Source organism: Hypanus sabinus, chromosome 4, assembly GCF_030144855.1.
Source record: "Hypanus sabinus isolate sHypSab1 chromosome 4, sHypSab1.hap1, whole genome shotgun sequence".
Classification (NCBI taxonomy): domain Eukaryota; kingdom Metazoa; phylum Chordata; class Chondrichthyes; order Myliobatiformes; family Dasyatidae; genus Hypanus; species Hypanus sabinus.
Window position 1 is genome coordinate 129,049,251 of NC_082709.1, and position 26,117 is coordinate 129,075,367.

Consider the following 26,117-nt stretch of genomic DNA (forward strand, 5'->3'; position numbering starts at 1 on the left):
GATACCAGAGGTCCATGAGCCAGTCCTCATCAGAGGATCAGAGATGGAGAGGCAACTTTAAATTTCTGAGTGTTACTATTTCAGAGGATCTGTCTTGGACTCAGCACTTAAGTGCAATTGCGAAGAAAGCATGGTCGTGTTTCTACATCCCTCAGAATCTACGGAGATTTGGCATGACATCTAAAACTTTGACAGACTTCTACAGATGTATAGTAGAGAGTGTCTGGACTGGCTGCATCATAGTCTGATACAGCAACGCCAATGCCTTTGAATGGAAACTCCGACACAAGGTAATGGATTCAGCCCAGTGCATCACAGGTGACGCCCTCCCAATAATTGAGCATATCTACGTGAAATGCTGTCATGGGAATGTAGCATGCATCATCAGAGATCTTCACCACCCAAGACATGCCCTTTTCTCACTGCTGCCATCAGGCAGAAGGTACAAGAGCCTCAGGATTCAAAGCACCAGGTCCAAGAACAGTTCCTAACCCACAACTATCAGGCTCTTGAACAAAGGGGATAACTTACTTACCCATCCATTGAGATTTTTTCACAGCCAATGATCTCACTTTACAGACTGTTTATCTTGTTATTTCATGTTCTCATTATTTATTGCTATTTATTTACATTTACATTTGCACAGCTTGTTGTCTTCTGCACTCTGGTTGAACTTTCATTGATCATGTTATAGTTACTATTCAATAAATTTGCTGATTATGTCCACAGGAAAATGAATCTGAGGGTTTTGCAAGGTGACATGCATGTACTTCGATAATAAAATTTACTTTGAACTTTGAACACTTGCTCATTAATCCAAATGTCTAATCAGCCAATCATGCGGCAGCAACTTAATGCACAAAAGCATCCAGACATAGTCAAGAGATCAGTAAACATCAGAATAGGGAAGAAATGTGAAATGCATAACTTTGACTGTATAATGATTATTGGTGCCAGAGAAGGTGGTTTGAGTATCTCAGAAACTGCTGATTTTCACAAGCAAAAGTCTCCAGAGTTTACAAAAAATGGTGCAAAAGGCAAAGTACATTCATTGATCAGCAGTTCTGTGGGTGAAAACACCTTTTTAATGAGAGACATCAGAGGACAATGAGCAGACTGGTTCAAGCTGACAGGAAGGCAGCAGTAACTTCAATTACAATGGTGGTGTGCAGAGGAGCATCTCTATATGTGTAACTCAGAACATGGAAGTGGATGGGCTGCAGCAGCAGAAGTCCATGGGAATATACTCAGTAGCCTCTTTATTAGGTACAGGAGGAACCTCATAAAGTGGCCACTGAGTGTATATCCATTCTTTAAAATGTTAAATACTCTAATTATTCTACAAAATCTTTCAGAGCAGATCTACCAGCATCTTTGAAATAATGTCAGTTTGAATATTACTCAAACCGTCATAGATGGCCGTGATGTTTCATGATTTACTCTAAAATTAAAGTCAATGGGGATCATATCCACTTGACTAGACTGAAAAAGCAGCAGCAACTCAAAGAGAAATCACCTCAGCTCTGCATGTTATTGCTGAAGTTCCTCACAACATTTACCATGTTCGGGATTAGTCAACAGACTAGGATCACAGTGTTGGATATTTGTCAAACAACAACTTAGCATGGTTCTGTTCAAAGAACACCTGGCAGTTGATGTGAAACTCTTCCAACACAAATACAAGATAGGTCCTGACCTACCAAAGGGAGCCTAACAGTGTACACAGATTGGGAGGGGGAGGGTAGGAGCCATGGGGGTACTCAGAATTGATTGCAGAATCCAAAATCTCAAGGTATTAGATCAAATGTTGGCAAGAAAATCTTTTCAGGGTGATCACCTAACGTCCTCCATCAGCTAGCTGATCAGTGCTCATTCGTGTTCTTGGAAGAACTCTCCCATGCATGGTGCATCCTGTAGTCTTACTCCATCACCAAGAAAGGCTTGGCAGCAGCTCCATGAACTAAATGATTTAATCAAGAATATCAAGCTTGTGTCATTAGAAAGATGCAATGTTCCGGAGGAAGGTTTCCATTGCTCTTTTGTTTTCGATGAGGAGAACTTTCATATCCAACAATATAAAAGATATAAAAGGTGTATTATGGCAGGAGGGGAAATATAGCTGATTAGGATGTTCCTGATCTTCATTACTTTAATGTCCTTTTTAAAAATCTTCATTGATTCCTTATTCTGCATTAACATGATCTTATTTTATAGGGTACACAGAAAGACATAGAGAAGCGACGGCTACTGCTGAACAGCATCACAGAGACTGGTGAGAGTCTGAAGGCCATGTTAGGAAAGAGTAACAATGTCGTTGATGATAAGCTCAGTCTGTTGAACTGTAACTGGATAGCAGTCACATCACGGGCCGAAGAATGGCTTAATCTTCTGCTGGTGAGTAAATCTGAACATCTCGTTTTCCAGTGCTATAAATTACCAAATATTGAAAGACAGGCTCTAGAGTGGACATGGAGAAGATGTTTTCAGTAGTAGGAGAACCTAGGACCAGAGAGCACAGCCTCAGAATAGAAGGACGTCGCTATAGAACAAGAGATGAGGTTGTATTTCCTTATCAAGAGGGTGGTGAATCTGTGGAATATACTACCACAGATTGCCGTGGAGGCCAGGATATCTGATGGAATTCTAAGCAGATATTAAAGGTTCTTAATTAGAAAGCATGTTGAAGGTTTCAGGGAGAAGCCAGGAGAATGGGTTTGAGAGGGAAAATAAAACCGGAATGTTTGAATGTTGGAGTTCAAATGGCCTAATTCTGCACCAAAGTCTGAGATCTTATATGATATAATCTTCACATACCCTCAGTAAGAAAAAGGAATTGATTGTGGACCAGGAAGGGGGAGTTGGGACAGTATTCAGCAGTCCTTATCAAGGGGCCAGCAGTGGAAAGAGGGAACTATTTCAAGTTCCTGGGTGTCAATATCTGTGAAGATCGATCCTGGTCTCAACTCATGAAGAAGGCACACTAGTGGTTATATTTTGTGAAGAGTTTGAGGAGATTTAGTATGTCACCAACGACTGGCAAATTTCTCCATTCTGACTGGCTGCATCACCATTTGGTAGGGAGGTGAAAATGCACAGCATCAGAAAAACCTGCAGAGGATTGGAAACTCAGCCAGCTCCATCAAGAGCATGAGTCTCCGCTCCATCAAGGGGAAGTTGGCATCCATCATTAAGGACCCTCGCCATCCAGGACACGCCCTTTTCTTATTGCTATTATCAGAGAAGAGCCTGAAGATAGGCACTCAAAACCTTAGGAACAGCTTCTTCCTCTCCACTGTCCATGATTTCTGAATTGTTCATGAACACGACCTATTTTTCTCTCTTTTTGCGCTACCTATTTCTTTAACTTGTAACATATTGTATGTACTGCAAAGCAACAAATTTCATGATATGTGTCAATGCCAATAAACCTGATTCTGGTGACCAGAGCAGCAGAGGATACTGTGTCAGAATGGGGTGCAGATACAACAAATTTCAGCCTGAATGGTGGAAGGAAGATTATTGAACAGACAGAAGTTATCCCTTTAAAGTTAAAAAATATTTGAAAGGAACCTAATAAAAACACAAAATGCTGGCAGAACTCAGCAGGCCAGACAGCATCTATGGGAGGAGGTAGTGACAACGTTTTGGGCCGAAACCCTTCATCAGGAGTGAAGTAACATGGGATGGTGGAGAGGGGATAAGAAGTGGGGCTAGGGATGAAGTAGAGAGCTGGGAAGTAATAGGCTGGAGGGAAATGGACTAGGGGGAAGGTGGAAAATTATGGGAAATAAAAGAGAAAGAAAGGTAGGGCTGGGGGGAGATTATAGTGAGGGGGGAAAAAAGAGAGAGAAAGAGAACCAGACTAAAATAATAGATAGGGATGGGGGTAAGGTGGGGCAGGGGTATCAACGGAGGTCTGTGAGTTGGATGTTCATGCTGGCGGGCAAGAGTCTACCTAGGCCACACACTTCAATTCCACAGACCACTCCCACTCCGACATATCTGTCCATGGCCTCCTCTACTGTCCCATGTGCCTTTGAAAGGAACCTGTTGTGTATTTGAAAATGGTTATTTGGGTGTTCTCAACAGTATTTATACCTTTTAGAAAATACTAGAGCTATTTAGGGTTAGCAAATTCTGTAAGTTTCTTGAAGAAAAACAATTTTCTTCATTCCGTTGAATGACACTTCATGTGGCAATTTGCCCTTTATTATTTCCATTGAAGTTAGTGGAAATTAAAAAAAAGCTCGGGCACACTTAGGCTTGTGAGGGAGAGCTCCCTGCTAATGCAGCAGCTAAAACAATAATGATTCCTGTTACTATCCCTGTGGAAATACTTTACAGCAGCTAATGGAGTTTCACTACAGTAGTGCTGCATATAGTGATAATTGCTCAATTGATTGAATAATTACAGCCTATCAATGGACACAGATTATGTGCACACCATTTGCAAAGATTCCAAAATTTGCTACAATAAAATTGGAATTAATTTATTGAATCATCCTGGTTAAGACCTATATTCCTGGTTCTTTTGGTTATTTTAGCTTAAATATATTCTAGCCTGAATTTCTGGCTCTGTAGGATTGTCACTTAAAATTACCCATTCATTCTAAATTTTGGTATTCAGATAAAATGTGACTGAAGTTCAAACTTTGTTGAATTGTTTTATTCATTTGATTGTTGCAGATGAAGCACTTGGTAGTCTCATGACTGGAATTCCCCTTTGCAGCTTTTAACATTGTGATGAACGGAATACCTGAATTAATCAGAGATTATCGATCATTGATTTGAGGTCCAGCTTTAATTAATTAATGTAATTCTGTAATTTGCTTAAAAAACTTGGTCAGATCTAAGTTTGGGCATCTCTCTAAGCTTCTATTCCACTAGTTCTCAAGATTGAAACTGCATTTGGAGAACAATCTATACAATTTGGAACTATTATATAACATATACTGTTTCAGTGGTATCTTATTCCATCGAACACAGATTGTTGAGGGGGAAAAGATATACATTCAACAGCCACTATATTAGGTATTAATTGTGCCTAATAAAGTGGCCACTGAGTGTATGTTTATGGTCTTCTGCTGCTGTAGCTTATTCACTTCTTCACAGTATTCTCTGTAAACTCTAGAGACTGTGTATGATAATCCCAGGACATCAGCAGGTTCTGGAATGCTCAAACCACCCAGTCTGACACCAACAATCATTGCACAGTCCAAGTCACTTAAGATCACATTTCTTCTCTATTCTGATATTTGGTCTGAATAGCAACTGAACCTCTTGTCTATGTCTGCATGTTTTTATGCATTGAGTTGCTGCCACATGAATCGCTGATTAGATATTTGGATTAATGGCAAGTGTATAGGTATATCTTATAAAGTGGCCACTGACTGATTACCTGCTTGTAAAGAACAGATTTGGTAGTAGATATTTCCAATCACCAGTGCTTCCTAACCTAATTTAGCCCAATGCCCCCGATAGCACCTTGATACTTTCCAATGCCACTCTTAGGCACAATATACCTTCCGATGCCCCCATAGTGTAATAACATGTCTGCCGTATGCTAAAATGAGAAAAAATATTCCTGCTTTAAATTTTTATTTGTCTTTAAACTTAACTTACACAGTACTGGTGTGCTGTACAGCCCCTTTGATATCAATGTGATCTTTGAACTTGATGGTTTTTAGCAAGCACTGAAATATCTGGTTCAAGTTGTGACAGCAAAAGCCTTAAGTCCCCATGCATAATGATGTTCAAGTGTTTTCTGGGATTTTATTAGTATGTGGTTCACTGCACTGAAGCCTCTTTCAAAAAAGTAGGAGGATAAAAATGCAATGAAGGGTAGATTGGCTCTTCTCCAAATACTAGAAAACTTTGTGTAATACTGTAGCCACTTACCACCAAAGCTGACATTTTTGAAAAGCATTTTTGATTCTTCATCAAAATGAATTTCAATAATTTCTTCTTCCTAGCTTTCCTCCTGTTCTTCCACCTTGCAAAGAAAAGGGTTAATTACCCAGTCTAGAATTTCCAGATTGTTCAAATCTTGGAATTGATTCTGAAAATCCTTCTTTAGTTACTTTGGGTGTAAGCAGTACTTCTGCAAGTCACTGTCTGTGAAAGAGAGTGCCATACTTTCCATGTAGGGTAACTGTGAGAACATTCTTCTCCCAATGTGTTGCTTATATATTTCCAATTTTCTCATAAAAGTGAACACTATGCTTATTGTCTGAATTAAATTCAAATGCTCACCCTGCAGTTTCATATTTAGAATGTTCATATTATCATACAGATTGGCTAGGCATGGAACATCTCCAAGTAGAAGTTCAATTTTGTTTCCTAAGCTCATTGACTTCGAGCAAAATTTCAACCGCAGTGTCAAAAAGGTCACAGAAGTGTTTTAAGCAACAGCTATTTTTACAGCCAAAGCACTTCAGTGTGAAGAAACAAGCATTCAAACTCTTCATCATTTTCTTGGCATAACTGTGAAATATTCTGCTATTTAATGGATGAGCTTAAATTTTGTTGACTGCAGATATCACAAGAGTTATGATTGAAACAGTCACTGGCTGAGGTTTCGGCTGTGAGTCATTGATGATGAATTACACAATGGATTGCAAAACAGACTTGGAATTTCTTTTTTTTATAAAAGCCACTAAACCTGCATGATGACCTGTCATATATGTTGCTCCATCTGTAGCACAAGAAATCCTCTTCCTATTCGGAATACTTTACCTTCAATAAACATTTTGAGCTCATCGTAGATTGATTCTCCGCTGATACTTTTTTCTTTTTACAAAAAAGAAACTCTTCATAAACTTTTCCATTTTTGATAAACCATATATATGCCATTAGCAATGCCCCGTCTTGCACAGTTGACTCATGCATTTGTATTCAAATTCAGTTTTTTGTAGCTCTGTGCACAGTTGATACTCAGTGCCTTCACTCATTTCGTCACTACGATGAGCTGTAGAGCTATTACTCAAAGGAATTGATTTTAAAATACTCGTATCTATTTTGAGAACAATGGTGAGCACTTCTGATATAGCAGGCATTATTAATCTTTCACCAATTGTCTGAGATTTTCCACACATAGCTATCATTTTGGAATTGTTATAAGAAGCAATGAGACCATTATCAAGGTCATTTTTAGCTTTCTTGGCAAATGACCTGAGTGTGCAACGCTTTTCAAATGCTTCTTTCATCTTATGGAACTGGATAATACCATAAATAGCCTTTTCAGGGTGACTTTTATGGAAGTGTTCCTGCAATCTTGATGGTTTCATGGCTTCATTAGACAGTACAGTATTACGAATAAGACACATGGGGTGTCGCTGATCTGATGGGAACAGCATGAATCTATGCTCCAGATATGTTACATTGTATTGATGCACCTTCTGTAGTTTCTGGTTCTTAGCAGAATTCAAGGCTTCACTCACTTCAGACTCATAGAGATCATGTTGTGCTTACTTATCCATCATTAGCAGGGCTGAATTAAAATATAAAACTAACACAAACTGGAAATGAATTTTGGATGTTGACAGTGGCAGTGAGTTAACACTGTTGATCAGGTCTCATGCCTCAAGTTGAGGTGTTGCTTACCACCCCACTCCTCCCCTCTCCAAAAAAAAGTCTTGATGACTTCTGTTTCCCATAATGCCCACTTAGGACATGTAACCATTCCCTTGGGGGGAGCAATACATCTCCCATTGGGAATCACTGCCATGTACTTAGCTTTTAAAGAAAGCTAGGGCAGGGAAAAATAAGGTGAATGAGTAAGGAAGAATGTCAAACTTGGTTCTGGGGAATGAGGTGGAAAATTGAATTAGCGGTGGTCATAGTAAAATAAAATTTAGCATTGCAATGGAATAGAGTATGGCTCACTCCTTCGTAAAAGTATTTAATTAGAGCAGGCCTGTTTGAAGGGGTGATTATAGAAAATTGGAATCAAAGATGGTATTGAACTGTGGATAGCCTTGAAGGAGAAGTTGGTTTTGTTAGAATCTATTAATATTTCCATGAAGAAGAACACAATAAAGCAGAAAGAAAGGCCACATGTTAGGAGTCAATTTATTAACACGACTGAAAACCAGGATGAATATAGATAGTAAAAATTGAAGCAAAGGAAGCAAAAAAGACAAAAGTTTTTTAAAAAACTCAGACTGTAAACTTGAAAATGAAATCAACGTACCTTTGACAAACATGTGAACTGTAATGGAGAATAAAAGCAGAGGTTTGTACTGATCAGGGACTAAAATGAAGATATGAGAAATGCAGCTACAATCTGTGCAAAGTCATCAAGGCAGCGAAACAACAATACAGAGACAAGATTCAGACTCAACTTTCCACCAACAACGCATGCAGTTTATGGCAAGGTCTGCGCAAAGTCGCAGACTTCAAAGCTAAACAGAATGGAGTTTTCAACATTGATGCCCCTCTCCCAGATGAGCTAAATCTTTTTTAGGCTCGATTCGATGCCGCCAGTACTGAGCCCCTGAGGAGACCTGCAGCTTGGTCATCTCTGAGACCAAAGTACACAGGTGTTTCCAATGAGTGGAATTCTCAAGGCCGCAGGACCAGACAGCGTCGCAGGGCGAGTACTCAGGATGTAAATGGCTACAAAAGGTGTGCTTACAGACATTTTTAATCTCTCCCTCTCCGTGTAGAGGGCCCTCCTGCTTCAAAGCATTCACTGTTGTTTCTGCAGCTAAAAAGACCAAAGTAGTGTGTCTGAACATCTGGCGTCCTGTCGCACTCACCTCAATAATTAGCAAATGATCTGAGAGGCTGGTCGAGGACTACATCTGCAGCATGCTACCACCCACACTGGACCCGCTGCAATTCACCTACCAACACAACCTGGCTGCCACAGCCTGGGAAATGGTACCACAGCATAAAAACCAGGACCAACAGGCTCCAGGAGAGCTTCATCCACCAGGCTATCAGACTGATTAATTCATGCTGATGCAACTGTATTTCTATGTTATACACCCTCCCTCGTTACACGTGCCTTCAGACAAAGCGGATTCAGTTATGCGAGGAACCTGTTTCTACCAAAGTCTCCTTATATGTGTCCAAAACTCTCAGTTATGAAAGGAGCACTGCTTTCCCGCCAATACAAGTCACGTGCGCACACCTCACAGTCTCACTGTTGGGATGAAAAGCATCACTTTCCCACCAATACGAGTCAGGTGCACGTGCCTCACAATCTCACTCCCACCAGTCTTGCATTGATTTTGGCAAGGTGTGGATGTGCGATCTTGTGCTCTTAAACTTCTGTCAGTTTTACCTACGGTGCAGTGATTTTGTGCTTGAAATATTTAACTATGCCTCCTAAGTGTCCAATATCATGTCCTGGGCCATCAGCCGAGCAGCAGAGAACCACTTTAACACTTGAAAAAAAGTTGGAAATTATAAACAGTGTGGCATCAGGCTCTGGGACGCTACCGCTGGGAACAGAATCTTGCCTTTAAAGTGCTTTTGTTGCTTGACAATGCGCCAGCCCATCCTAAGCATTTGGACAGCATTCATCCTAACATAACAGTGCGTTTCTTGCTGCCTAATACAACATCGCTGATTCAGCCAATTGACCAAGGTGTGATTCACATTCAATGCATTTTTTTTATGGCGAACTATCTCTCAGATGCAGCAAGCAACAGATGATTTTGAAAGACCCGGGAGTTTACCAACAGTGAGGGAATGGTTGAAGTCGGAACACTTGGCACAAATGACGATGGACGCAGACCCAGACCCAAGTTTAGAATGGAGTCAGCATTTCAATCGTTCCCTGCTGTCAACCCTTCTTCCCTATTAGCAAATTTATGCTGAAAAACAAAATGCTGCCAAGCAAACAACCCTCACCACTTTATTCAAACAGGTGTCATCTCCTGCTGCCGACAGCTCTAAGAGTTCTGTGAGTCTTGCTTCACCCCTCGCTGTGCTTGATATGATCCCGACGACCACAACCATCCACCTTATCCATGTAAAGCTACCTAACAGCACAACAACCACTCATCTCCTGGAGTGAACACACCTGCCATTGTTGGTGAGTTCTGTACACCCTAGTATGTTAACTTTCTATGATTTAATACATTGAATATTACCTTAAATTGATGAAATGTAATATAAATGTTGCCTTGTGGTACTGCTTTTGTGTCATATTGGTTTGAAAATGTGTATAAGTTACAGATAAAACTTACTTAGGAAGCCCTCTGGAACGCATCCCTATTTTCTCCATTTAAATAATTAATCACATTATGTGTCGACTGTGAGAAACGTATCCCCTGCATATAACGAGGATAGGGTGTATTTACCATCCTGTTGTAAATAATATTTATTATAGATTACTATAATTATATTTAGACAGAGACATAATGTAAAGATTTTTACTCTTCATGTTCATGAAGAAGTAAGTAATAAAGTCAATTCAATTCATTTAAGTGTGGCTGGTTTAAACAAGGTAGAGAATACTGCTGGATTCACTCAGTGCAAATGGGATACATCTTGGGTTGTTTATAGAAGAAAGAATGGAAATTTTGGAGTTATTAGCCACAATCTCCAGATGATCTCTCAAAATTAGTGAACTACAAATATTCCAAATGTTTATACAAATCCAGCAATTGCAGACAGGTTAGTTTAACTTCATTTATGGGCATAGTTTTAGAGATCAGCAGTCACTTGTGCAAATGCTGAATGATTAAAGAAAGCCACAATAGATTTATCAAAGGGAAATCATGTTTAACTTAAGTGATAGAGTATTTTTTGATGCGGCCCAGTTATGGGAGTTGGGTTGTCACCGAGGGGAATGCAGACATTCAAGTGCATTTGAGTATGTGCTTCATAACAGATCTGTCATCAGGATAAAAGGCTTTTTGTACATTAATATCTTAGATGTAGAAGGGACTATTGCTGCAGGTGACTTTGAACTTAGAAGCATGGTGAATCATGAGGAGGATGAAAGTTGATTTGGTAAAGTTGATGAAGTGCATGAAGATGTGTCAGGCGAAATTCAGCATAGGAATTGTGTTTTCTATCAGTCCATAGACATGGGTAAATTGTGGAAGGTGGCTGGGTCTTATGCAAAAGAAGTTAAAGCATATCAGACCCTGAGCTTTACAAATGGGGGCACAACATTAAAGAGCAGGAAAATCATGATATCTCTATGTAAAACTCAATTTGGATCATAACTGGAGTTTTGACTCCGTTTCTGGTTGCTGCCCTTAAGGAATAGTGTGAAGGCATGTGAAAGGACAGAGAGCGGTTTACTGGATACTTCCTGCAATAAAGAACTTTAGTTAAATTGATGGAGTGGGGAAGTTCAGGTTGTTATTGCAAGTTGGCAGGTTGAAAAGAGATCTGACCACAAAAGATACAGATAAAGTACACAGAAAAAACAGTGTTTCTTGGAAACCATGGGGCACGGAATGAAGATGGTTAGGCAACAATTAGTGCCTTTGGGATAAATCTTTGTTATGCACTGTGAATAGAGAGACTGCCCTTTCGAGATACTAAACTTGCGTTAGTTTGTTTGGAAAGTACAAAAACAGGACAAATAAAAAGGGAGAAGAGAAAGAAAATCAGCTTTTACTAGAAGCCATTCATCTGGGGAAAAAATGGATTGTTACAAGAAGAAAGCTGCTAAAAGTAAAACATAAGTTATTCTTTAGCTGGTTCTCTGATGTTTTGAGAGCTCACTACTTTTCTGGGCTTAGAGACTCAATAATGCCATATTTAGGTTGAAAATTGCAGAAATCTCATTGCAACACACACAAAATGCTGGTGGAATGCAGCAGGCCAGGCAGCATCTATTAAGGAGAAGCACTGTCGACGTTTCAGGCTGAGACCCTTTGTCAGGACTAATTAAAAGGAACGATAGTAAGAGATTTGAATGTAGGAGGGGGAGGGGAAAATGCAAAATGATAGGAGAAGACTGGAGAGGGTGGGGTGAAGCTGAGAGCCAGAAAGGTTCGGAAAGGTGATAGGCAAAAGGGACACAGAGCTGGAGAAGGGAAAGGATCATGAGACGGGAGGCCTAGGGGGAGGGGAGCGCCAGAGGGAGATGGAGAACAGGCAGCGTGATGGGCAGAAAGAAAGAGAAAAAAAAGGAGGGGGAAAACACTAAATATATCAGTGATGGCGTAAGAAGGGGAGGAGGGGCATTAATGGAAGTTAGAGAAGTCAATGTTCATGTCATCAGGTTGGAGGCTACCCAGCCGGTGTATAAGGTGTTGTTCCTCCAACCGGAGTGGGGCTTCATCTTGACAGTAGAGGAGGCCATGTATAGACATATCAGAATGGGAATGGGACGTGGAATTGTGTGGCCACTGGGAGATCCTGCTTTTTCTGGCAGACCGAGTGTAGGTGTTCAACGAACCGGTCTTCCAGTCTGCGTTGGGTCTCACCAATATATAAAAGGCCACACTGTGAGCCGACCGGATGCAGTATACCACACCAGCCGACTCACAGGTGAAGTGTCGCCTCACCTGGAAGGACTGTCTGGGGCCCTGAATGGTGGTGAGGGAGGAAGTGTAAGGGCAGGTGTAGCACTTGTTCCGCTTACAAGGATAAGTGCCAGGAGGGAGATTGGTGGGAAGGGATTGAGGGGGAATGAATGGACAAGGGATCCCTGTGGAAAGCAGAAAGGGGGGGGGGAGGGAAAGATGTGCTTGGTAGTGGGATCCCATTGGAGGTGGCGGAAGTTACGGAGAATTATACGTTGGACCTGGAGGCTGGTGGGGTGGTAGGTGAGGACAAGGGGGACCTTATCCCGAGTGGTGTGGTAGGCGGATGGGGTGAGGACAGATGTGAGGGAAATGGGAGAGATGCGTTTGAGAGCAGAGTTGATGGTGGAAGAAGGGAAGCCCCTTTGTTTAAAAAAGGCAGACATCTCCTTCATCCTGGAATGAAAAGCCTCATCCTGAGAGCAGTTGCAGCGGAGGCAGAGGAATTGTGAGAAGGGGATAGTATTTTTGCAAGAGACAGGGTAGGAAGAGGAATAGTCACATTGCTTTCTTTTAGCTTTGTTTATACCATCTTTTGGCTGTTACAGTGTGGGGTTGGATTGTGCCTGTGCCTGCCTTTTGCAGGATGCCAGTAATCAGACTAAGCTCGTGTGGATGTGTTACTGCCGGTGCTCTGTTGATCTGTGAGGTGTGCTACTCTGAAGTAGTAGCATGGCTGTAAACACCGTTATATAAGTCGACACACACAAAATGCTGGAGGAACTTGGCAGTAGGCAGCACCTATGGAAAGAAACAAACAGTAGACATTTCAGGCCGAGATACTTTGTCAGGACCAGAAAGGAAGGGGGGAGATGCTAGAATAAAAAAGATGGGGGGAGGGGATGAAGGGCAGCTGGAAGGTGATGGGTGAAACCAGGCGTGTAGAAAAGATAAAGGACTGGAGAGAAAGGAATCTAATAGGATAGGAGAATGGACCACCAGGGACTCAGGGGCAGGTGATAAGCAGGTGAAAAGAGGTAAGAGGCCAGGGTGGGAGAACAGAAGAAGAGGGGAGAGAGAAGGATTTTTTTTACTGGAGGAGAAATCACGCCATCAGCTTAGGGCTACCCAGATGGAAAATAAGGTGATGCTTCTCCACCCTGAGGGTGGCCTCATCTTCACACAGGGGGAGGTCACGGACCAGCATGTCGGAATGTGAATTGGAATTAAGATGTTTGGCCACCCGAATGTTCTGCTTTTGGTGGATGGATGGAGCTGCTCAATGAACCAGCCTCCTAATTTACACTGGGTCTCACCAGTGTGGAGGAGGCCACTTCAGGAACAACAGATCAGCAGGTAACCCTAGTAGTTTGGCAGGTGAATTTAAATTAAATACAAATTAGGCACATAAGTTCTGTTATTTCCATAGTGCGCATATTTTCAAAGAGCATAGAAGGATGCCATCAGGCTCATCGGAAATCCTTTGAGATGAGTTCAATGCCAGATCTCAGAATATTTCCATATCCCCATCGGTTTCCCTATCACCAATTCTCCCTTATGTGCCTATTGACTCCAATTTGACTTAGTCACATCTAGTGACACGAGGGATGCTGAACAGAAACAAGATAACCTACTGACCAGCATGCCTTTTGGATGCGGAAGGAAGCTGGACCACACAAGGCAAGCTATTACGGTCACGGAAAACATTCAAGTACACGCAGACAGCAGCTGAGATCCATCTTGAACCTGGTTGGACGGAGCTGTCCAGCAACAGGCTCACCTGCTGTCTCACTGTCACATAGCTGAAAGAAAATGAAGCACTGACCCTTGAATGAAAATTAGTCTGTCCATTCACATGAGTTGGCTGAACAAGTAGCTGATCCAACCAGTCGGCTCACAATCTCATGGAACCACCTCAGACACAGTGAATGATCCAACACACTGTTGTCTGACTTCCACTACATTTCATTATTTCCTTTGTCATGCACAGGCAGAGAATTATGAAAATGCCTGACATGTTCAGCAGATCTCCATTCCCTGTGGAACCATGAGCTTACCATAAGAATGATCCAGCCTAGTATCTGCAGGAGGGTAGTATTATCTAGAGATGTCTTCAAACACAGCAAAATCCTAAAATCACCAGCGTAGATTGTTAGTGGTATTTCTGGTAGCACATTCTCCCATATTAATGAAGTGATTTCTCTGATGTGTCCGCAAAACCACATATTATTATGAATTGGAAAGGATAGAAAGCAAGATACATCGATACCTGGTAAAGCCATTGTTTCAAATATGTTTAGAGGCAGATTAATAACTCATCTGATCTTTACTTAATGTATCATTTTGTAAACATGGCTAATAAGGATTCCTGTGTAAGCCTCGGTAAAACAAACCATTAAATACAATAAAGTCAACAACTGGTGTCACACTAACACGGTTACTGTGTTACTGCCATGGGCCTGAATGACTTCCGCTCAGTTGCACTCACCCCCATCATTGTAAAGTGCTTTGGTTCTATCACATCTTAAATCTTGTCTGCCCACTACCCTGGACCCCCATGAATTTGCCTATCGCATCCACAGGTCTGCAGAGGACGCCATCTCCGCATCACTTCACTCTGCCCTGACCCACCTGGACAGCCCCAACTCTTACATCAGTATGCTGTTCATTGATTTTAGTTCAGCATTCAATACCGTGATCCCCTCTAAGCCGATCGCCAAACTTCGCCAGCTTGGTATCAGCTCATCGTTCTGCAATTGGATATTCTGATGAACAGACCCCAATCTGTTAAGTTAGACAACCTCTCCTCCTCCACTCTCACCCTGAACACTGGCGTTGCCTCAAGGCTGTGTGCTGAGCCCACTTTTGTACTCCCTTTTCACCTATGACTGCGTTCCTGTACACGGATCTAACTCCATAATCATAGTCGCAGACGACTCCACGGTGGTTGGCCTGATCAGAGAGGATGACAAGACGGCCTACAGGTACAAGGTCCAGCACCTGGCCGCGTGGTGTGCCGACAACAACCTGGCCCTTAACACCCAGAAGACTGAGGAGATTATTATGGACTTCAGGCATGCTAGGAGCCACACTCATGTCCCCATCTACATCAGCGGAGCTGTAGTGGAGCATGTATCAAGCTCCAAATTTCTTGGTGTCCACATTTCCAATGATCTGGTCACTGAACTTCTCTATCCTGAACAAAAAGGTGCAACAGTGCTTTTATTTCCTGCAGAGCATCAAGAAAGCTCACCTCTGTCCCAGGATACTGATGGACTTTTACCACTGTACCATTGAGAGCATACTCACCAACTGCATCTCAGTGTGGTATGGCAATTGTCTCATATCACACTGCAAAGCACTGCAGCGTGCGGTGAAAACTGCCCAGTGGGTTTTCGGCATCCAGTTGCCCACAATTGGGAACATCTACCATAAATGCTATCTGGGCAGGGTGAAAAGCATCATCAAGGATGCATCTCACCCATAACCATGGACTTTTTACTCTCCTCCCATCTGGTAGGCGCTACAGGAGCCTCCGCTCCCGCACCAACAGGCTCAGGAAGAGCTTCTTCCCTGAGGCTGTGACCCTGCTGAACCTCACATCACAGCGCTAAGCAGTATTACACCCATATTGGACTGTCTCAGTACTCTTATATTTGTGTGCTGGAGCACTTACTTTTTATTCACAGTTATTTTGTAAATAATACAAAATAATACTTTTGCACTTCTGGTTAGATGCTAACTGCATTTCATTGGCTTTGTATCTGTATTCGGCACAATAACAATAAAGTTGAGTCCATCTATTACTGGATGGTATCCTTTCTCACTGATAACTTTTATAATTATGTGCTGAGGTATGAGACATACAAATCTTATTCCTCTGGTGTTGCCTCTCATTTTTATTTGGACATCTGATCTTTGGAAAATAAACCTGGTTTAGGAGGTGCAGATTTTCGCTCAGCTACTAGTAATTTGCAAACAACTTCAAAATTGTCAAGTCCTTTTAGCCCCTCAATTTCAATGGCAACAGCAAAGGTTAGGAAAAAAAATATCTTTGGAAAGGTACAGCTGGATTCTTAGATTTGGAAAGGGAACCTCGAGCCATTATACATCTCCTAATTCTTAAGGTGTGGCTGAGGTGACCTGTGTGCAGCAAATAATGCATTTATCCTTTATTTGGTGAGCGTGCAGATCAGTTTAAGAAGAAATCCTGCACATTCTTTTCCCTGGAGTACTGGGCACATTAGTTGTCATGCCAGGGGATTAATGTTCTTCTATAACCAATGGTCAACCAGCGCACGTTACAACTTTGTTCCATTCCTTAAATAAATGCTGCATGGTCCTCATTATCCTTTGAACAAAGATTTTTTTTTGTATTAATTCTGAGTAAAAGTCAACTTCTAAGTGGATGAGCAATCATTACAACATTGACTGTTTGTTTTCTCTTGTTTTTTCCCTAAGTAACTATTTGGAAAAATAATTGCTTTTAGACATCATGAAGAAAATAAAATCGTTATAATCTCTTGATTACTGTCCACATCACTTATAAATGTTCTTAGTTTTAGGAAACTTATGACTATGTTTGGACAAACAGCAATTATTGGCTCGAAGTTAAATTGGGCTGGTCAAGCATCAATTGAGGTGCATACTGTGCATAAAATCCTTCATGTGAGGTGCAATGAGCTATTGGTGAGATCCCGTCACAGAAATTATCATTGCATTATATTAACAATTAAGTCTTGTAAAATATATAATCCAGCTAATTATGTTTACTTGTTTAAAAATGATTGAAGTTTTTAATAATTGATCTTAAGTCTATTTTATTTGGAAATCTTTAGTGCTAATTGATCCCGAAGATTGTAACTGAAATTGTTTACAGTCTCTAAATGTTGTGATGATAGATATGATATTTTAATAAGAGGGCTGATGTTAATTTAAAATGCACATTATATGATGGCACAACAAGACAGTGATGTCAAGAGAATGAATGCTTCATGCCTAAGTGGAGAAAATTACTGATCCTCACAGAGTGAGTGTCTGGTCTAATATTCTGTACCTCCTATTTGTAAAGTAGTTGCAACCTAAAGCCATAACTGAGTTTGACCACAAAATAGCTGAAACTATTGGGTTTAATCCTCTAGAAATTTCCATGTCAAGTCATGCAATACTAAATTCCCTTAATTTAATTTATTTACAGAAAAACATAAGGTACAGAGCAACATGCATAAATGCTTGAAAAACTCAGCTGATCAGGAAAAATCAAATGTCTGGAAATGAATATACAGTCAATGCTTTGGGCTGAGACCTCTTCTTCAGGACTGGAAAGGAGGGAAGAAGATACCAGAATAAAAAAGTGAGGTGGGGGGTGGGGAATGAGAAAAGCGAGAAGTTGAAAAGTGAAGGCAGGTGGGTGGGAAATGTAAAGGGCTGGAGAGGAAGTAAGTGGACCATGAGAAAAAGGTAAGAAGGATGGTCACCGGGGGAAGTGACAAGCAAATGAGAAGAGCTAAGAGGCCAGAGTAGGGAACAGAAGAAGAGGGGAAGGAAATATGTTTTACAGTAAGGAGAAAATGATGTTCATGCCATCAGGTTGGGGGTTATACGGACAAAATATAAGGTCTTGTTCCTCCAGCCTTAGAGTGAGCCATGGAACAACACATCTGAATTAAAATGGGAATAGAAATTAAAATGGTTGGCTACCGGGAAATTCCACTTCTGGCAGATGAAGTGGAGGTGTTCAACAAGGAGGTACCAAATTCATGATGGGTCTCACCGATGTAGAGGAGGTCGCAAATAGGAGCAGTAGGCCAAAGATCCTGCTCTTTTGTTCAATAAGATCATAGCTAATCTGGCATAGACTCAGCTCCACCTATTTGCATTTTCCCCATAACCGTAAAATCCTCTGTTATGAAGAAATCTATCCATATTTTAAATGTATATAATAAGGTAGCCATAACTGCTTCCCTGAGCATAAAATTCTACAGATTCACTACTATCTGGGAAAATCAGTTTCTCCTCACTTCTATTCTCAATCTATTCCCCAGAATCTTGAGCCTAGTTCTAACTTTCCTGCCTATCTCTTTCATAATTTTTTGTTTCAATAAGGTTTTACCTCATTCTTCTTAATTCTCGTGAGCATAGTCCCAAGAAACTCAGTCTCTCCTCATAGGCTAACACCCTCATCTCCAAAATCAACCTGGTCAACCTCTTCTGCACCACCTCCAAAGCCAGTGTATCCTTCATCCAATAAGGAGTCCATAACTGCACGCAATACTCGAGATGTGGCCTCATCAGCACCCCTTATAATTGCAGCATAACTTCATTGCTCTTAAATTAAATTCCTCTAGCAAGGAAGTCCTTTTAAGTGACAGTAACGTAAATTCCATTCACACCTCAGCTGCATCAGGAAGGTCTTGTAACTCTTCACTTTTTTCTGGACAACAGACCTTACCAGTTCCTCTCCCCCATAACCCTCCTCAAGCTAGCAGAGTGTGTCCTCACGCTTAACAAATTTATTTCAGCTCCGCTCCAACTAGAGTATACCTGCATTTTCGTCGGCTATGTGAAACAGTCCATGATCCAAACCTACGTTGATCATGCCCTCAAACACTTTCTTCCCCACATGACTGACTGCATTAGTGCTGCTTCTTGGAGCTGTGGTGAGTTTATCAGTTTCTTCAACATTGACTCCAACTTCCACCCTGGTCTCAAATTTACTTAGTCTATCTCAGATACTTCTCTCCCCTTTCTTGATCTCTCTGTCTCCGTATTTGCAGACAGACTGTTTACTGAATCTTTTATAAACCTACTGAGTCTCATAGCTCGCTTGACTATACCTCCTCCCATCCTGCCACTTGTAAAAATGCTATTCACTTTCCTCTGTCCCCATTGCATCTCCATTACATCTGTTCACAGGACAGGTATTTTCATTCCAGAACATCTGAGATGTCCTCCACCTTTAAGGAATGGGGTTTCCATTTCTCTACCATTGATGCTGCCCTCCATTCCCAGTCATCTGCCCTAAGCACATCCTGCCCTCCCTTGTCTCTCCACTTTCTGCAGTAGTCACACTCTCCATGACACCCTTGTCCACGCACCCCTCGCCACCGATCTCCCTCTTGGCACTTATTTCTGCAAGCAGGACAAGTGCTACACCTTCACAATCTTCCTCACCACCATTCAGAGCCCCAAACGGTTCTTTCAGGTGAGGCAACACTTCACCTGTAAGTCTGTCAAGGTTATCTACAATATCTGCTGCTCCCAGAGCGGCCTCCTTAACATCATTGAGATGAAATATAGATTGGGGGATCACTACTTTGAACATCTTTACTCTGTCCACTATAGCAGGTGGGATTTCCCAGTGGCCACGATTTTATTTTAGATCGTTATGTGATTCATGCACAAACACTTCCAAATTCCTCTGCACCACAGCGTGTTGCAAACTTTCACCATTAACTAATAATCTGATCTTTTTTTTCCTTCTAAAGTGGGATGACCTTGCATGTACCAATGTTGTACTCCATCTGCCAGACCCTTACTCATTCATGTAACCTATCTATATAACTATCTGTATCCTCTGCATAAATTGCTTTTCCACTAAATTTAGTGTCATCAGAAAACAAAGATTCAATACACTTGGTCCCCTCTTCCAAATCATTAATGTATATCATGAACAGTTGTAGGCCCAGCCCCGACCCCTGTAGCAGTCTGCTCACCACTGACCACCATTCAGAGAAGTACCAACTTAACCCAAAATCTCTGTCTTCTATTGGTTAATGAACTCTTTATCCACGCTAATATTGTTCTCACAACTCTTATGTCTCCTTAAGACAATTTATGCAGCAATTTATCTGTGGCTTCTAGAAATCCAAGTTTGCAACATCTACCTGTTCCCCCCTTTCCACCTCGCTGATCATATGCTGAAAGAATTCTAATAAGTTTATCAATCAGGACGTGCCCTTTATGAATCCATGCTGTGTCAAGCATTTTCCTGACTATTGATATTAAGCTAATTGGCCTATAGTTACCCACGTACAGCCTACAACTTTTTTTAAACAGTGGCATGATATTCAGGTTTCCAATCTGTTGGGACCTGCCTGGAGTTTAGTAAACTATCACAAGCACATCTACCATAACTTCTGCCATTTCTTTCAGTACCCTGAGATGCATCCCATTTGGACTAGGGAACTTACATTCCATCAGGCCATCTCTAACGGGATCCCACCACCAATTCCATCTTTTCACTCTACTCCCCTCCCCCCCCACTTCTGTTTTCGATAGAGGACACTCCCTACGCATCACCCTTGTCCATTTGTCCTTCCCCACTGATCTCCCAGCTGGCACTTATCTTTGCAAGTGGAACAAGTGCTACACCTGCCGCAACAACTCCCCCCTTACTACCGTTTAGGGCCCCAAACAGTCCTTCCAGGTGAGGCGTCACTTCACATGTTAGCCTGTTGGGGTCATACACTGCATCCAGTGCTCCCGGTGTGGCCTTCTCTATATTGGTGAGACCCGGCACAGGTTGGAGACTGCTTCGCTGAGCACTTACACCCCATCTGCCAGAAGGAGCAGGATCTCCCAGTGGCCACCCATTTTAATTCCACTTCCCATTCCATTTCCGATATGTCTATCCATGGCCGCCTCTACTATCACAAGGAAGTCATGCTCAGGTTGGAGGAACAGCACTTTATATTTCATCTGGCTAGTCTCGAACCTGATGGCGTGAGCATTGATTTCTCAAACTAGCAGTAATGTTCCCCATCTTCTTCACCATTTCCCCCATCCCCTTTTCCCTCTTGCACATTGTCTCTGTGCCTGCCCATCACCTCCCTCTGGTGTTCCACCTCCCCCTTTCTTTCTTCCTTACCCTTCTGTCTTCTATTATATTCCTCCTTCTCTAGTTGCCCCTCCCCCTCCCAGTTTTGGCTATCACCTTCTGTTTCTCCTTCCTCCCCCACCCCCCCCCCCAATCTTTTAAATCTACTCATCTTTTTTTTTTCTCTCCAGTCCTGCTGAAGGGTTTCGGCCCGAAACATCAACTGTACTCTTTTCCATAGATGCAGCCTGGCCCGCTGAATTTCTCCAGCATTTTGTGTGTGTTGCTTGGATTTCCAGCATCTGCAAATTTTCTCATGTTTGGGACTAGGGAACTTGTCTGTTTTTAGGCTCACTCGTTTGCTCATCATTAACTCTTTAGTGACAGTGATTGTGTCAGGGTTCTCACCTACTGTCAAATCCTTAGCATCTCTCTTTTGCATGTTAGACGTGTCCTCCACCATGAAGACTGATACAAAGTAGTCATTCAAGGCCTCAGCCATTTCCATATTACCAAATAATAATTCCCCATTTTCATCTTCCAAGGGACCTATGTTCAATTTATCTGCTCATTTACTTTTTATATAATAATAAATACTTTTACTATCTGTTTTTGTATTTTATGTTCATTTGCTAAAGACAAAATAGATTATGCTCTATCTAAGCATAAAGTAGATTATTTCATAATAGTAGCTTCTTCTCCCAGAGAGTTGTGGAGGTGTGGAATGCACTGCCTCGGAAGACGGTGGAGGCCAATTCTCTGGATGCTTTCAAGAAGGAGCTGGATAGATATCTGATAGATAGGGGAATCAAGGGATATGGGGACAAGGCAGGGACTGGGTATTGATAGTGAATGATCTGCCATGATCTCAGAATGGCGGTGCAGACTCGAGGGGCCGAATGGTCTACTTCTGCACCTATTGTCTATTGTCTATTCTTACATGCATCAGATATTGAGTAGCATTAACTGCAAGCAAATGGAATCCTGGTGAAATTTGACAATCTGATCTAAAAAGACCTCTGCTGTGTATTGAAACTTGATTGTTGCTGTTAGCCTCATTGAGTAGTTGCCTGAAGAACAACATGAACCAAAACCAGGAGTACAGAATGTGTACCAGATTTTTGCCAGGTAGCTGTGTCTGGCTGAGGATAACATTGGGAAAAAATGTAAATACTTTCTAGATTTATTTCCAAAAGAAAATCTATCCAAAAATATCCTGTTTTTAATGCAGGAATACCAGAAACAAATGGAAAATTTTGACCAGAATGTTGCTCATATCACAACCTGGATGTATCGTGCTGAAATTTTATTGGATGAATCTGAAAAACAGCAAGCTGGACAGAAAGAGGAAGCTTTGAAGGTAACACGGTAACAAGGTTGAAATTGTGTTACTGTAATATTTAACTTCTCTAACGATACTTTTAAATGTGATCTCATTTTCCATTTGGACTTTAATTTCTGATTGTACAAATGAAAAGAATCTTGAATTTAGTTTAATTTGTAAGGCTCTCCTACTTGTATCTCAGCATGTAAAGTTATCAGAATTAATGTTCAGCTTTGATAACTTCCTGCTGCTTTAAAAACTGGAAAATTTGTAAACTTAGTAGGTAAAGAGCATCTGGAAAGCAAGAGATTTTTTTTTAATGGTTTGACCTTTTATAAAAACTGAAGGAATTCACAAGGTATATTTTAAGATATATTTTAAGATGCAGGGAAATGGTTGGGTGATGTGGGAAAGAATATAAAGTCAAAGACCTGTCAGTATAGAAGGCAAGAAGAGGTAATGGGTTGGTGGTGCAAAGCGAAGGATGATCATCACGAGGCAAGTAATGTTGCAAAAGATGTATACGGAGGCAGCATAAATGGGCATTGAGTATCTTTATGATATCATTGACTCGTGAAGTTTGTTTCTTGAGCTCTCTTTTTAAGCTTCCTTGGAGCATTGAAGGAGATAAAAGGCACAGAGATTCTGGTGATCAAAAACTTGAAGTCGGACGTGAAGACGTTTTACAGTCTGGACTTGCAATCTCCGTTTAGGCTCCTTAATATCGAAGATATTGCATTGCGAGCAGTACATTGAAATAAATAAAATACACAGGAACCTGGCTGATGGGGGTCTTAATCATGCATTAATGTAGAGGTGCTATGGAGAGTGAAGGGTGCATTAGGATGATCAGAATGTGTAGCAAGTTGTTGTGGACAGAGGGCATGCTTAAAAGTAATGATTGTGAACTCTGTTTCATTCCATTGTGAATACATGGATGTATGCGAGGAGCTTTTGGTTGATTTACAGAAGGCAAATAACCCCAATTTTGGATACACGTGCTTGGTATTTTTATTCCATTCTTTCACTGTATCTTGTTGCTGACCAGAATGCTTTCTAATTTACTACAGGACCATTGTGCTTGCAGCTTAAGATGTTTTTAGCCCAATTTTTAATCATTTGTTGAGTGAATGATTTGTAAATTTTTTGTGTCAGAAGTTACAGAATTTGATTTTTATTCTTGGTTATTTTAACAGTAAACTATATTAATAGTAATGAAGTTATCCAGACAAAAATTGTAATATTATTGCAGATGGTGTGGGTCTTTTTTCAGATGTTAACAATATTAGCAAAGAACTTGTGTTACTCTTGAATAACAGCATAACCCTAATCTACCAATGCTTTTTATTTAACCCATCAGACGATTAGTTGAAAGTTTACCAACTAAGCAAATAGCATAAGTAGAGCAAACAAACACAATTTACCTCAAGAAAAGGTCTTTGTTAAAGATCAGAGGGAACAGATACCTTTGCGATTCAGTAAAAGCAAGGTAATTTGTCAAAACATTGAATAAAAGACTTGCATCTAAATAATGTGCATTCAATCAGTTTTAGAAAAATCACACTGAACATCTGAGAAGTTTATTGGTGCTACACTGCACGCTGAGAACATTAAGTTACCATTCGTACATTGAGGATGAAAAACTAGTTGTAGGGCTTACTAAGCATCAAACAATCTCTGTGCCTACTGGTAATGAGCATGGGAAGAGAAATGCTAGCTAGCATAGGGAGTAGCTGTGTATAAAGAAATACTTAACATTCTAGTTATGACCTATCAGTGAAAAAATAGAATTTTCTTTTAAAAAAAAGTTGATTTCAACTTGATTTCAACTTGATTTGAATTTCCTATTAATTCTTTGCTTCAGCTCCATTCATAGCTGAATTCCATGTTCTCTGGATTGAGGGTCACAAAGTTCGGGCAGATAAAGGAAGACTCTCTTGATAATGTGCTAAATAGGTATTAAATCCAAACTCAAGTAATCTGTCCTTCAAACTATTGATTCTTTGCTTTTAAAGTGGGGCAACTTGGCAATTTGAATAATTGTCTGTTTCTAACTGGATGTCAAGGCGTCTGTACTGGCTCTTCCTCTTTAAGTTTATCCTCTCTTTGTTCTGAAGTTCAGGATTACTGCTCTATATGCTTATTGCTAATTTCAAGCTCTTTCCTCCTGGGCTGCAGCGTCTGAAGTCTGAACTCAATGACATGAGACTGAAGGTGGATGCTGTGCGTGACCAGGCCTTGGAGCTGATGACAAATCGTGGAGATCACTGCAGGGAGGTGGTGGAACCCAAGCTGTCAGAACTGAATCAGAGGTTTGATGCCATTGTGCACAGAATAATAACTGGCAAGGTATGTTAAAGCACTGAATAAATAGCATTTGGTAAGATTGAAAGGGTGGATCCTGAAGTATGAATGGTGTATTTTAATAGGTAACAAAAATTCAAAGATAAAAGATTTGCTTTTATTTGTCATACGTACAAATATGCAGAGAAATGTGTTGGTTTGTGTCAACAATCAGTGCAGTCCAAGGATGTGCTGGGGACAGACTGCAAATTCGCCATGCTTCTAGTGCCACCATAGCATTACCACAGCTCCCTATCCTCCAACAGTACAGCTTTGGAACATCCGAGGAAACTAGACGCTCTGAAGGAGACCCACGCAGGATATAAACTCCTTACAGTTTGCAGTGGGAATTGCACCCCAATTACTGATCACTGGTGTAAAGCGATTGTTCTACCTGTAATGTTGATGTTTCAGGATTCATGACAAATTCACCTGCAAGTAAATGTGCTGAGTTGTTAGCCATAGTTTTCAGTAAAATAATCTGAAATTATACTGCAGATCTCACACATACTTGGCACTGTGCACAGTGAAGGCTGATTTAGCAGGCATTCCCTATGGTATCCAAAAGCAATAACATCATCAGATTGGTAGAAGTCAGTTTGGTCAAATTGAAGAACTGTATATGAAACAACTGCAGGAAGTCTGGCAATTAATATGGGGACAAGAGTTTGAATCTCATTATAGTAGTTGTGAAATTTAATAAAATAACCATTGGTACATCTCTAAATTTACTTCAATGATTGGAGAGAAATCTGCCATCCTTATTTGGCTTCAGTGTGACTCTGCTTCCACTAGCATGATTAACTCCAAAATGCCTCCACAGTTCAAGGATCAATTAAGAATAGACAATAAATGAGGTGCATATTCTGGTAATAAATTACTGAAAATATCCTATTCTAATTTGACTTAATTTTGCAGAAGCAAGATAAATCTCATGGCATAATTCAGGGATTAAAATCGAAACAAATCAGCAGGAATTTGAGGAGAAAATGTGTCAAGAAATTGCATGTAGTTGTGAGAAAAGTAGGGTAGTGCCTGTGGGAAATTGAAAATTTTCCCATATTGACTGAGCCATCAAAAGCACCTGCAGTACATCCATGACTTTCATAGAAGAACCTGTACAGGAAGGCGAAATGCTAGACCACCTCTTAGGGAATGAGGTGGGCCAAGTAACTAAAGTAGCAGCGGGAGA

The 26,117-nt window shown here is 41.0% G+C and overlaps 1 protein-coding gene across 10 annotated transcripts in view; it reads left to right on the top strand.

Moving 5' to 3' along the window:
• The window catches only part of dmd (dystrophin), a 1,939,431-nt gene that overhangs the window by 939,684 nt on the left and 973,630 nt on the right, over positions 1-26,117 (top strand). For all 10 annotated transcript variants that reach the window (XM_059968142.1, XM_059968139.1, XM_059968147.1 and 7 more), the window contains 3 exons: positions 2,215-2,394; positions 22,490-22,618; positions 24,761-24,931. In XM_059968142.1, the coding sequence (XP_059824125.1) occupies positions 2,215-2,394; positions 22,490-22,618; positions 24,761-24,931 (480 nt within the window). The remainder of the gene's footprint in view (positions 1-2,214; positions 2,395-22,489; positions 22,619-24,760; positions 24,932-26,117) is intronic.